The following is a 12,750-nucleotide window of genomic DNA, read 5'->3' as shown; positions in this document are numbered from 1 at the left end:
GTGGGACTCCGGATTATTTTTGACTACCTGGAGTTCCTTAGCGGTTACCTAAATATAAGCGCAGGATGGTTTTTTGCATTTCACCCCTTCGGAATGGGGCCGCCGCGGCCGGGCTCGAACCTGTGACCTTGAGCACAGTAGCGCTACGCCATAGCCATTAAACTACCGCGGCGGATGCTCTTCTGGCCACTGGTTTCGGTGTGATTGGTTTGCAATTTAGGGGCAGTCGTGATGTTGCATTCAGAAAATCCGCGGTTGGTGGCCTCTTTTCGGTTTCACTTCCAGTTTTTATTGCCGGGCACACTGACGCCTGTTATGTGGTGAAGTGCCTCCATGCATACTGCAGTAAAATTTTTCTCTGGGCCGAGCTGCTGGCACCTTACGGTACAGCGCATACTGCCTTAATAAGGAACTATTTTTGGAGCGCAGCGCTTAGGCGCCCGTTCTTGCGGCGAGCGCCGGTGTCGGCGTTGTCCCTCGTAACCGAGCGAACGGGCCCAGTACAGGACCAAAGCGAACGCCGAGCGCAGAGGGAGATGGAAGACGGCATAGCGATGAGGGCGCGAAGAGGAAAGCAGAGGAGGAGGGTATGGTGAAAGCGTGAGGAGCAAAGCGTAGTACCGCGCGAGACAGGCTTTGCGGCGACGATGGCTATACGACATAGCGCCAAAGTAGCGCGGGTCGTCTGTATGGAGACAAAGCACTGCATGAGCGGAAGCCTGTCTCCAGCGGCTGCTGTCAATCACGCGCACGCGCTGCCTCTCGTCACCTCCCGATTAGCGAGGCAGTCGCGCCACATTTCGCTCCGCTTGCAACGTGCTGCACGAGACACATTGTCCGCGCTAGCCAATATATCGCGAAATGAAAACACGTATAGAGGTGCGCTGAAATTTCTCATTAGGGAGTATCGTAACTGTCAGTGAACTTTGGGGGGATTTGAGTTAGATCGTGACTATATGTTCGACGTCTTTAGCACGTATTAGATGTGTGGCACACAGGCAGCAGCACCGTGAAATACTGGCATCGCACATTCAGTGTTATCATTTTATGAGGACAATTTGTCATAAAGAAATGTACTTGCTACAACGCGTGTGCGAAATGGTGGTATGCGCAGCGGAATGAGGCAGAACTTTCTGAAGATGAAATGTTTGATTACGTTGTCGTAACTTCGTTTGCTTTGTTTGGGCGGCATGGCATTCATGTTCGGCGATCCGTTTTTGTTCCAGTAAGGCGAGGCGGTTCTCAGCCGCCTGAGCCGCATAACGATGATGAGCGACCTCGGAGTGCTTACGCTTACGCGCGCTTTTCCGAGAGCCGAAACTGCACTACCTTCGGCATGGCCACATTTTGAATGAAATACGAAAGTCATTTTGCATGTGTGAACCAACGATGTGCTTTCTTTAAAAAAAAGCCTGCATCTTGGCAAGTGCCGTATTACTATATAACTGCGATGCCACGAAATGGGCTACCATCACTGAAACTTCGCAAGCCGACAGCAGTGCAATAACACAGTGTATAGTCGGCGTAGGAAACAGTTTTCACTGGCACGCAAATTGCGATTTTGTGTCGGCAAACACACTGCTGATTCTGACCTGACTATGCCCTCATGGCACGCATCAGGCTTAGGCAAGCGCTGACACAGGCACGCGTCTGTTATGACTCAAAGTGTCATGCCATTGTCATGACTTTCCCTCCCTCTCTTCTCTCTCTCTCTATCAGGCGGTGTCAGCATATTTTATTTTTATACTCAAACTACCTCACTGCCTCCTGGCTATGGCTTGTTCTCTAAAGCGACGAAGCATGGAGAACCAACAGTGTTTCGCAAAAAAGAATATAGAACTTAGAAAAGAAAACTTATGGAAAGTAGCGTACGCGTCATATGAAGGCTGGACTAATCTATAAATACCGGAAAGAGAATCCCTTCTCTGCATAGGCTATCTTCAGGTGACATAACGCTCCACTTTTTTAACAGCGATGAAAGAACGCAGCTGGCACATGTGTGAATAATGAAACCAATGGATCGCTATATCGCTATGTTAAAAAAAAAACTGAAAAAGAAACGTGCTGTTGTCTTTACGTACCTTTAACACTTGCACGATTCGCTTTGTGACCGATAATTATTTGCGTTCAACGCACGTTTACTTTCTAACGTCCATAACACTAAAACATGAAGCAGGTGAAGAAAGGAGAAAGCCTAGCAGCTGCAACGTATTTACGGCCTACGCACAATTGCGTTCAGAGGGCCTAACATCTGGCTTTAGTGTAGCAGGACTTGGCGTATACGGAAATGGCTCTGAACCGGAGCTGTGGCGACGTTCACTAAACAACATCGGGGAGGCCACGTAGTTCTATGTTACGTACGTACTTTTATTTAATGAACGTTGAAGAGGCTCTAAGCGCAGCGCAGCGATTGTAGCCTGTTGCATGCAGAGAGTTTAGTATACACATTCGAATTCGTTATATGGGCTGTATTCAGAAAGTGAATTCGTATTAATAAAAAATAAGTCAGCTTCTTAACCGATTGTGCCCTAAACAGCAGCCGTGAAAGTAATTCCAGCAACAGCGAAATGCACGTAATTTCTACCGTTTACAGGTACTTGTCACGAGAGGGCACAAGTTTTTGAAAACCGACTTCGTAGGACTGAACAAGGACCATGTGGTCATACTTCGTAGGACTGTGCTTACAGGGGCAGAACTCGTGCAAGCAGCGCCTCATTGGTCATTTCTCAGGCTTTCACCCTCAGAAAATCCTGGCCACCAAGAAAATTTCTCACATGCAAGAACGAAAAAAAAAAGAAAGAAATATGCAGAAGTGATTGTAAATATTAATAAAACGTTGTTGACAAGCGCGTTTCATTTAAAAAATGAGGCCTCCTCGGAATGAGAAATTCCTTGAGTTGTGAAGGAAATACTTAAGAACACTTGTACATATGAAAAAATTAAAACACAGAACATGTTCTTTATTATTATTTCATCCTAACATAGTTTGAATTTGCGTGGTCCACAACGTGTTCTTTTTTTCAGTACTTACGGTGTTGAAAAGAAGGCATGCATCACTCCCCACGTGACACTCCAACTTGCCATGCATTGCCACAACAGTGAACGCAGTGCATAACGTCGAAATTCGGAGATAAAATTCAATTTCTGTATACACTTCACATTTCACTATACACGAAAGAGTGTCCTGAAACTTAAAAGGCCACGAAATCAATTGAATACTTTGTCAACCGAGTGTATCGAAGAGGCAAAAGGTACAAAAGGTGCAGGCATTCTGACAGCGCGTAAATCCATAAAGAAACGCTGGCTGAGTTATAAAAAAGGCCGCGAGACGAGGCAGCTCCATGTCGCGAGTTCCCGTGCGCTCCGCCTGCGTCGTTTATACGCCAGACTCCGAGCACATCGTGCGAGGGTCCCGCCGTGCCTGATTAGCGCATTATAACAGGCGTAACTGCTTCGACAGCTTCTTACTGTGCACGTGAAATGAAACAGTGATGGCTAGGAGCAGAGGAGAGAGGCGGGGTGGGGGTTGGGGGGGGGGGGGGGAGGGGAGCATCGAGTCAGAGTTACGCCATAAACTAAACTACATGCGCTTAACTCAACCCCCCTCCGAGGTCTCCTTGCCTCATTGAACGCGCCTCACTCCACTGCATCCGCAGATGTAAATTCCGGCCATTTGTTTTCCCCCGCTTGTGGCCTGCCCGCATTCAAACTCTTGCGGCATACGCATCAATCTTCTGTGCGCGAAATAAATAAATAAGTAACAAAGCCACACGAGCTCGGAGGAAGGAAACACGATGGCCAGATATAACTCTCGTGTGGTCGACCCTTCCACCCGCAAACTTTTTCCCACCGAAAGCAGCGAGTTCCGCTAGGCAGTGGTCCTAACGACCGCGAGTCCTTCCCACGCGCGCGCATTCCTAGAGACGCAAGCTTAATCGGCCCGCTACTGTTTGAAACCAACGCATTGCTGCCCGTCGACGCGGCTACCACTGTTGCGAAAAAAGCTTTCCTTGGCAGAAACCGCCGCTGCCGCACACGTTTTGCGCGTGAATATCGAGCAATAAATGCGGGGAAAAAAAACAAGAAACCGCCATCTTTCCGAAGAGAACGCTCCGCGAAACGGCGGAGAGGAAGCGTCGCGGCTAAGAGCACGCCCTGTTTTGCCGTCGTGATTTGACAGTCGTTTGCTTTATCCGCCAACGCATGCCGGTGGTTACGCGAGGCATGCGAAGATGTATGCGTCCAACTTGCGTAACAAACCGTCGTGGCGCTCGCAAGCGCGAGAGTTCTCTTTCGCAAGAACGTTTGGACTTTAGTCACGCTTTGTCGCCCAACTCGCAAAACCCATCTCGGGACGACTGTCAACGTTAATGCGATTAGCATTGAGGCAATGCAGCGACAAACTGTATTGCTAAAAGCACCTTTAATTTCGAATCTGTAGTCGGCGAAGTATAGGCTACGGTAATCGCATTAGTACGCGCATGCGGGCCACAGCACCAAAACAGACAACGCGTATACACCTTCGGGTGCTACAGAGAAAACTTTACAAACTGCGGCCTCCGAACCGGAGCCAGTTACGTTCCGTTGGCGCTGTATAATTAGGGCTCAGCGTATATCTGACTTTGAATGAACTATACGGCGCGATTAAACAGGCGTCCATATCAGGGGTAAACCTTATTCGTTTTGAGCCAGAAGAGCCGGCGTTCTAAATTTTGTCAATCTAACGTGCACATGTGTAGTGCGCTCACAGAAAGTCGATATAGGTTAGAAAGACAGATACAATTAAGCCCTCTGTTCTTGCAGGCGGTCATTCGCGGTGCATTGCGCTATAACGTTGGATTGCTATGCTTAAGGAACACGTGCCCGTGTGATGCTGGTTAGATTCCGCCCTCACCGAAAAACTAAGGACCTTTTTTTTTTTATCGAGGGGGTCGGGCAAAACGGTTAGGCGTGGGTTAGACAGACACGAACATGCAGACCGGGAAGTGGGCGAAGTGTTCCAAGAATATTAATCGCATTAAGAGATGAACAACCGCGCATGCGGCGGGACCGTGGTGCTCAGCCAACCAGAAGCCGCCCTATACTTCATCGTATTCGCACGCTGTCAGCGCGAGCTACAGCCTGGCGGCTGGCCACATCACCAAAAATGTTCATTCTGTCACGCTCGTGGCGATGTAAAACATTAATAGTTAGATCTCTCAGAGCGAGAAAGAGAGAGAGAGAGAGAGAGAGAGAGAAGGCTGGGGGCTAAATGGTACACACGGAGATTATCTATAGGGCTTATTCCGGTTGGCTACCCAGCACTGCGAAATGGAAAAGCGTAGCAAAAGGATTAAGAGAAAGACAGAAAGTCGGGACTTGCGCACTGAATCACTGACGTATGCAAATTACCAGCACTGTGTCACAGGCAGTCGTTTGAGGAATTGCATCAGCGTTCTCGAGGCGTTCCGCAGCTGCGCTGCTAGTTTCTGTGACCATACTCTCAAGATTGCTCCAAGTTAATCGCAAGGGTGTATGTACTCGTTTTTTCCTTATGTCCTCCATAAACTTGTATATATATTTATGGAAATAAATTCATTCAATTCTATTCAGTTCAAATAACAGAGCGGCTGCATGCGTGCGCTAATATGGACGACTTAGCCTTCGCGCAGGGATCCATCATTTTTCCTAAAAGAGATGTTCTATTTCCACCTGAAGTTTCTTGGTGACGGCAATATGCTCAGCGAGTGTTGGCGCTTGTCATTACAGTTGCTAAACGTCACCAATGACTCTAGATTGTTGTAGGGCTCAGTTGGTACCAGGCGGATTTGGCGGAGTGGAGGCGTCCTACTTATGCTTCGTCTGGTCTACTTCACTGCTCCTTCTCTTACTGATTTCTCGTGTCAACATCAGGCGAATCCTGACTTGTTCACGCCCCATATAACATTGTGGCACGTTTTGCCCAACCCACGTTGAAAGGAGACGCTCGGTGGAGCAATTGCCGGCATGCCTCTGCAAGGCTATATAGCTGCGCCTGCAGTTAACGTCACTCTTCTTCTCTTCTTCATGCCTAACCCCACCAAACCCAAGGTATAATTTTTGCTACTGTGCGTTTTATACCCAGCAATTCTGATTAGAACGCGGTAAATCTAGTGCTAAGCCCCCAGTAGCGTTTTTGATGCGCTGGACCGAGTTTTCAGTTGCAGGTAGTTCATCAAACGAATGACTAAATTAATTACAATGGTAAATTTTTTACTCAATTAACACTGCATAATTTTTCTCATGAATACGCTTCCGCGGTCGGAAATAAAGGTAAGCATGTTGGCCTTATTTTTCCTGATGTCGGGTTGTTTGGGCACTCTCGGGGTTAAAAGTTGTCGTGTGCTTGCAAATTTTGCTGATTTAACGAACTTCCTCTTCGGTCTATCTTGTTCGCTGTAATTGACACTAAGCACAAACACTTGCAAAATTCTGGTAGTTCTTTCTTTTTTTCTTGATTTAATGCAATCCTCCGCCACAAGAGACCTCGTTCCCCCTGCATGCACGGTTATCTGAATGCGTCGGGCTATAGAGGCCAGCATCATAGCGGTCGTGCCATCTCAAAACGATTACTCCCGAAGCGCACATTTTTGCGACTATAGGGATTAAGGCCCCCCAAAGTTCACCCGAAGCTATACAGAGCTCCGAGCTGTGGCGCCGGCGCGTCCTCGTAGTCATCGTCTTGCTCGACGAAGCGTGCGTCACCGATGGCTCCCCGAGGTGCCACTTCGCACTCCGTGCTTATGCGCGAGTTTGGCCGGAGCCATTTCCTTCGCGCCCGGCACTCTCAGCCCTGCAGTGAGGGCGGTGCTTCCATTAGTGTCGTCGCCTCTGGTGACTCCCAATTAAGCGAGCGGCTAGCCCTCGGCGCGTGCCCGAAGCAGCATTTCGACGGCGCGTCGCGGTGGAACAGAGCGGTCGACGCAGGCGCCTACGAGCGATGACGGCCGTTGCAAACGACGAAGCAGCAAATGTAGCCGTGTTGTCGGCGCGAAGCGAAAATAAGCGTGAGAACTGTCGCGCTTCAATGGCGCCTAGGCACGTTTTTTGAAACCACGCATACGCCATCTTAATCGCTATAATTATAATCCGCTCATATATATATATATATATATATATATGATATCATTGCGCTGTCTTATCAGCTGTATCTCAAGCTAGTGTTATATATATATATATAAATTGTGCTCGACGTTGTATCGGCCGATCCAAAACGTCCGTCACACGCTCTATGCTCTTGATTCCTTCAATTCCCGACATCGTCCTTCTCGAACAAGATGACAATTCGTTTTGAAAAAGACGTTACCACGCCGTTGTCCACATAATGAGCCTCTCTCGCCATCTCAAGCATCACCACTACAACTATCGCAATGCGTTCAGCGTTTAATCGCTTTGACAACAACGATAAGTAGACCTTTGCTCCCCCTGTAATAGAGTTTTGACGCGAGAGCGTTAAGGGTCCCGTCATGGCCCCGTGTCGTACAAAATCCCGCGTCGGCGTTCGAACCACGCGTACCCAACCACTCTTTATCACCAAAGTTGCTCATAAATTGTCTTTTATTCTTTAAAAAGTTATTCCTCGGAATTGTGAGAATGACAGCCAACAAACAAATGTCATGAAACAAAACACCGACAGCGCGTGCCTTTTATGTTAAATTTTCTCATACTGAAATATCGAAAGTGTGAAACTATAACAGAAGATTGGCTCACGCTAGAGGCCGCATTTCTACCAGAATGCTCGCCTTCGTCCTTAGATTTCGCCGATAGCGTTTCTCGGTAAGCATTACGGTTACATACGCTGCAGTTGCCCGGAAGCATGAGATGCTGTCAGAAATCTCTGAATGCTATCGCATTCCACTCTTAAAGGCGAAGCTTAAGCGTCCTCCAATTCTTTTTTACCTCTCATATTGGCGCAGGGCCAGCCCGCCAGGTGCACGATACAGGGCAAGCCTGTGCGGGGAGCCGCTCAGATGCTGCAACTGAGCTTGGACGGCAAGCGTTTGTACGCCAGCACGACCCTTTACGGGCCGTGGGACAAACAGTTCTACCCCGAGATGTGGGAGTAAGTAAACGGCGGTGCTCTAAGCACCGCCGTTTGGAGCTGAAACATTAATCTTCCTTGCTTTTGTATCTGGTGCCTGTTCTTTCTCTTTACAATATGTAGATTCAGAGCGCATATATATTTAATATAATTTTAGCTTAAGTTGTCTTTGACTGGCAATTCAGTATATAAGTGGGGGGAGGGGGGAGGGGCAAGGACAAAAGTTGCTGGTTCCTATTGCACTCCGACTCGGTTTGCAGCAATGCTGAGGCCTCTCGACATCGGAGCCACAGAATACCGAAGCTTCACATTCAGTTTCTCTGAAAGCAATCGGAGGAGACTGACAACGAGAATTCTGTCTGATCTCGTTCGCGCTCGCAGTTGGAAATACGAGAGCGCTGTGGAGCTCTTGAAAGCGGCCAGTCGAACGTATGATAAGTTTGACAACCACTTCACGATGCTTGCGTGTTCCGCGAGAAATTTCGCTTAGATTCACCACTATCCCGAGTTTGTGCCACCGGGATATGAATTTGCGTTTGTCTGACTTCAGCATTTGCCTTTTTCGCGCAGGGAAGGCGGCATGGTAATACGCATGCACGCGAACACAGTCAAGGGAGGCCTGACCATCGACCAAAGCTTCCTGGTAGACTTCGCCGACGAGCCCGACGGACCGTCGCTTGGCCACGAGATACGATTACCTGGGGGCGATTCAACGTCCGACATATGGACGTGACAGGCTACGTACACAGTATACGGCCCTTGTGCAGACATTATAGATAGGGTTTCGCCATTTCCCTTTACAACAGAAATGCAGATATAAAGAATACGCCGAATGTAGGTGCTTTCATAAAGTTGGTTTATGCCGAAAAATATCACTATGACTGGGCATTTGGGTTAGCTTAAATAATAAAGAAGTGGTGTGTACACTCTGGAGTTCTATCATATGAAACGACCTGAGCGTGTGAGTAGTCCAAAAGTGGCATGATATTGGTACGCATTTATTCGAGATAGAGCGGAATGTGGATTAGCGCTGATTATACTTACAGATACACTGATTTTACCGCAAGTTTTGCTACGCCACTGTTATGAGAAAAAAAAACCGAGTCCCGATGGGTACCCGCCGAATCACAAACTGGAGTCTTTCCAAGATTCCTTCTTCACAACACAGAGAAATCAACCATTATAAGTATTACGTGTACAGCACGTGCGACAAACATATACCGTCAAACGCACCTGCCGATCCAATGTCACGGACCACAACATGTCTGTCTTCTGCCCTGCACCGCACGTTGCGTTAAGCCTTGTGCACAGCGGTGAAGCGCATGGAACCGAAGGCATAATCACTACTACTCTGGAGACTTGGAAGGAAATGGTTCCACTGCTGAAAGCACCTTTTGACACTCCTTTTAACAGCAGTGGGCCAGAAACGTTTCGTTGCACGAATGCTCTGCTCGAAAAGAAACGGTAAAGCCGAGATACCTTCATGAGTATAACGTCTTTGGCATTTCGTCGGCAGGAGTAGATGATGAGGTAGAATAAAAGGCAAAGGAGAAGCGAGAGGAGTTCACATTTGTCGCGCCCACCAGTCAAGACGTGGCGTGTCAATAGGTGGACATCAAAGTCAGTTGCCTTCAGATACCGCAGAAGCGCTCGTGTGATTTGCGGCGCCAGTCTTCAGGATTTCAGCAGTCAGCTCAAAGTAAGCCGGAAATTCTGGCGCTATTCGCACAATCGAAAAGAGTTGCAGAGATTGTGCTCTGGTTTCTCCTCACCTCCGCACTGAGCTCACATAAGGTTACGCCATATTTGTAGGGAGATGCTGGGGCCTCGTAGAGAGGCTGATTACTCCTTTGCTGCGACGTGCATTAAATAGAGGGGAAACCCTGAGAATAACGAAGCTAGAGCGATACAAAAAGTACGCAATAAAATTTTTTATTTGATAGCTGCACGTATTAGCGAAAGTTACTCAGTCGCACTGTCCACACAGCGAAGCGATGTTGCGTCACATACTGAGCGATTTGGTGATGATTGTGACCGTAATGACAGATCGAGGTTGTGTACTTAGTACATTTGGTTGTGTTTGCATGGGAGTGCATTCGCACTTCCACCACATATGGAAGCATGTCCTCAAGGCTGCAGGCGAAGACTTCCCGGCACGGGAAGCCGCGGAGTTCGCCTACCGGCGCCTACCCGCATTAATTCCGAAATATGAATTTATAGCTTTTACACGGTCTTATTCGACGTGAAGAAACCTTACTGTGTCGCCTGCGAGTAGGTGTTTCTTCTGTTAACACCTATTAATTCCTAATTAGAATGGCGGACAGTAACAATTGTAATACATGTGGCATATAATAATATAATCTCCTGTGTCACTGCCCATCATAAATGAGGCTAGAGGCTTGCCCTAGGGACAGCTATAGAAAGATGCGATGACAGGAGAAGATTTTGGGACTGTCCGCGGCGTAAAAAGCCACAAAAGTTCTGTGGCCTTTCTTGAGATACGCCAGCCAATATAACCGCCTGCGACAAACATGACGATGAACACTTCAGTGCGTGTGTATACATATATGCGTGCATACTGTGAACTTCTTTTCTCATCTTTCGATCCCCTGTCCCCGAACTTCTGAATGCAGGGCAGCCAAGCGGGCCCAGCCTGATTAACGTCCCTTCCTATATGACTTTTCACTTCTGCCTCTTTTCCTGGCCTGCTTTCTTCTTGGTTTATCTTAAGCTTTGTTTAATTTACTTGGCAGAGTATATGAAAACAACAGCTGTCAAACGCGATGATCCTCAAGTAGGTCGTAATCGGACCATTACTGCTTAATCTGAGCACCAGGAAACAATCGAACGCGTGCTTTGGTCAAGGCAGTGTGGCACTAAATCCGAATTTAAGCAGCTATTGTAACATCAGCCGCGTAAGTACGCCCGACTGTCGTCGTTAGTGAGTCTGAGTTGGTGGTCGGAGGCAAATTTCCACCGAGTCGCTCATTGCAGTAAGAGTTTCGTGCAAATCTTTGGCCAGCCTAATGTTACGAAAATGTCGACAATAGCGTTGTCTCCGTCTGCGACTCCAGTACCGCGACAGTACGCTAACGGTTATACGAAAACGTTAGGCTAGGACAGCTTGTCCGGTGCGGCACTTGTTCGTGCCATAAAGATTAGTCTACCACTAACCTCTGAGCCAAAGTTGGATTTGCAGAAATGGCTACGTGTTCTCACGGCAATTTGCGTACTGCGCTATACAGATAGGAAGCTCTAAGAGGCCCTGCATGCCGGAGTTGTATGCTAGGCAGGTCGCATCTTGTTAATCTGGGCACCCTAAGCTGAGTGCTGTGAAATTACGCGCTACCACTTCCCACTTTTCCTGAAAGGTTTAGCTTGTTGCAAACGTCGCTGTGCACTTCGGTGCTTGTTTAGAACTTTAGAGTGCGATAGTTTGGGTCAGGCATTGTGGTGTTTCGGCAAGAAACAGCAGTTCTTTACTTTGTTTTGTCTTGTTTTACTCACTGCGCTGCTTTTAATCTTGCGACATGCGTGTTCTTAGCTTTATCATCGATAAACAACTACGTGTGGAAGAACGATTGAGCAAGGAACGCTTACAGCGGGTACTGCCGAGCGAAGTTTCTAAATATCAGTTTTCCTACATGAATAAGTTTGCCCTGAAGAAATAACAGCAATTATTAAAGAAAGTGAACAGATTACTTCATTTTTTTTTTTAGAACGCGATGTTCTCGAATATTGCTCACTCGAGCTCTGATCTCTTAACTATTACAATCGCAATAAGCAGCAAGCTCGACAGCTTGCCTTTATTGCTTGATTTGTAAGCTTAGTCTGCAGTGAACGAGGTCATCCTTAGGTGGGCCTAGCAGGGCTTTGCCGCGTGACCACTGATATATTCTAGTTTCCTTCGTCGAAAGCAATGCCTGCTCGCACATGTCCATAAAAGATAGGGTGAGGCATTTGCTGACAGGAAGACCTCTGCACTGAAGATAAATATTCCAAAGGGGCGAAACATTCCGGTTGGATGTCTGAAGGTTCATCGGGGCCAATCGGACAAATGACGTGAATAACTTATAAAACGGGCGCGGGCCTAGCGCTTGAACTGCCGCTATAACACGCGTGGTCGAGATGTGATCTCGCTTGCTTGGAATCTCATCTATTATTTCGCCTAAGGAGTAATGATCGTTCGATTGACTGTGGCCACGTGGCTGTAGCCGAAAGACAGCTGTCCGACGCGTCCTATTGGTTACGACGACTCCCCTGCTGCTTCGGTCGCTCCCTGTGATGGCAGTTCACGGTTGGTACACAACTCAACGAACGTTTTGCTGTTCTCATTGTAAAACAAGGTTTATTTATTTATTTATTTATTTATTTATTTATTTATTTATTTATTTATTCCGATGCCTCACAGAAAAGTCGATTGTAGAAGTTGGCAATGCAGAGTAGAAAACATCGGTGAAAAAGCATATTCACATAAAACCAACCGAGCAAGTTAGAATGGCAGATTCAGAAAACGGAAAAAACTAAAATGAATACACGCAGACATGGAGAAAAGAGAAGCCCTACAGCGAATCTAAATGCATGTTTAAGCAAGAACACATTTTTTGGTTGGCTGCGTACGTTAGTTTACAAGGAATGGAGGCTTTACGATGCACTGCGTTGACTACAGATTCTAAAATGTAAATAGAATA

At 47.4% G+C, this 12,750-nt stretch overlaps 1 protein-coding gene across 7 annotated transcripts in view; it reads left to right on the top strand.

Moving 5' to 3' along the window:
* Window positions 1–8,985, top strand: part of LOC126531532 (methanethiol oxidase-like) — a 157,928-nt gene extending 148,943 nt beyond the window's left edge. For all 7 annotated transcript variants that reach the window (XM_055071226.2, XM_055071224.2, XM_055071229.2 and 4 more), the window contains 2 exons: window positions 7,935–8,080; window positions 8,630–8,985. In XM_055071226.2, coding sequence (XP_054927201.1) covers window positions 7,935–8,080; window positions 8,630–8,792 — 309 coding nt within the window. In that variant the 3' untranslated portion in view covers window positions 8,793–8,985. The remainder of the gene's footprint in view (window positions 1–7,934; window positions 8,081–8,629) is intronic.
* Window positions 8,986–12,750: the final 3,765 nt, after the last annotated feature.

This window comes from Dermacentor andersoni, chromosome 5 (genome assembly GCF_023375885.2).
Source record: "Dermacentor andersoni chromosome 5, qqDerAnde1_hic_scaffold, whole genome shotgun sequence".
NCBI lineage: Eukaryota > Metazoa > Arthropoda > Arachnida > Ixodida > Ixodidae > Dermacentor > Dermacentor andersoni.
This window is presented reverse-complemented; position numbering and strand designations above follow the sequence as displayed.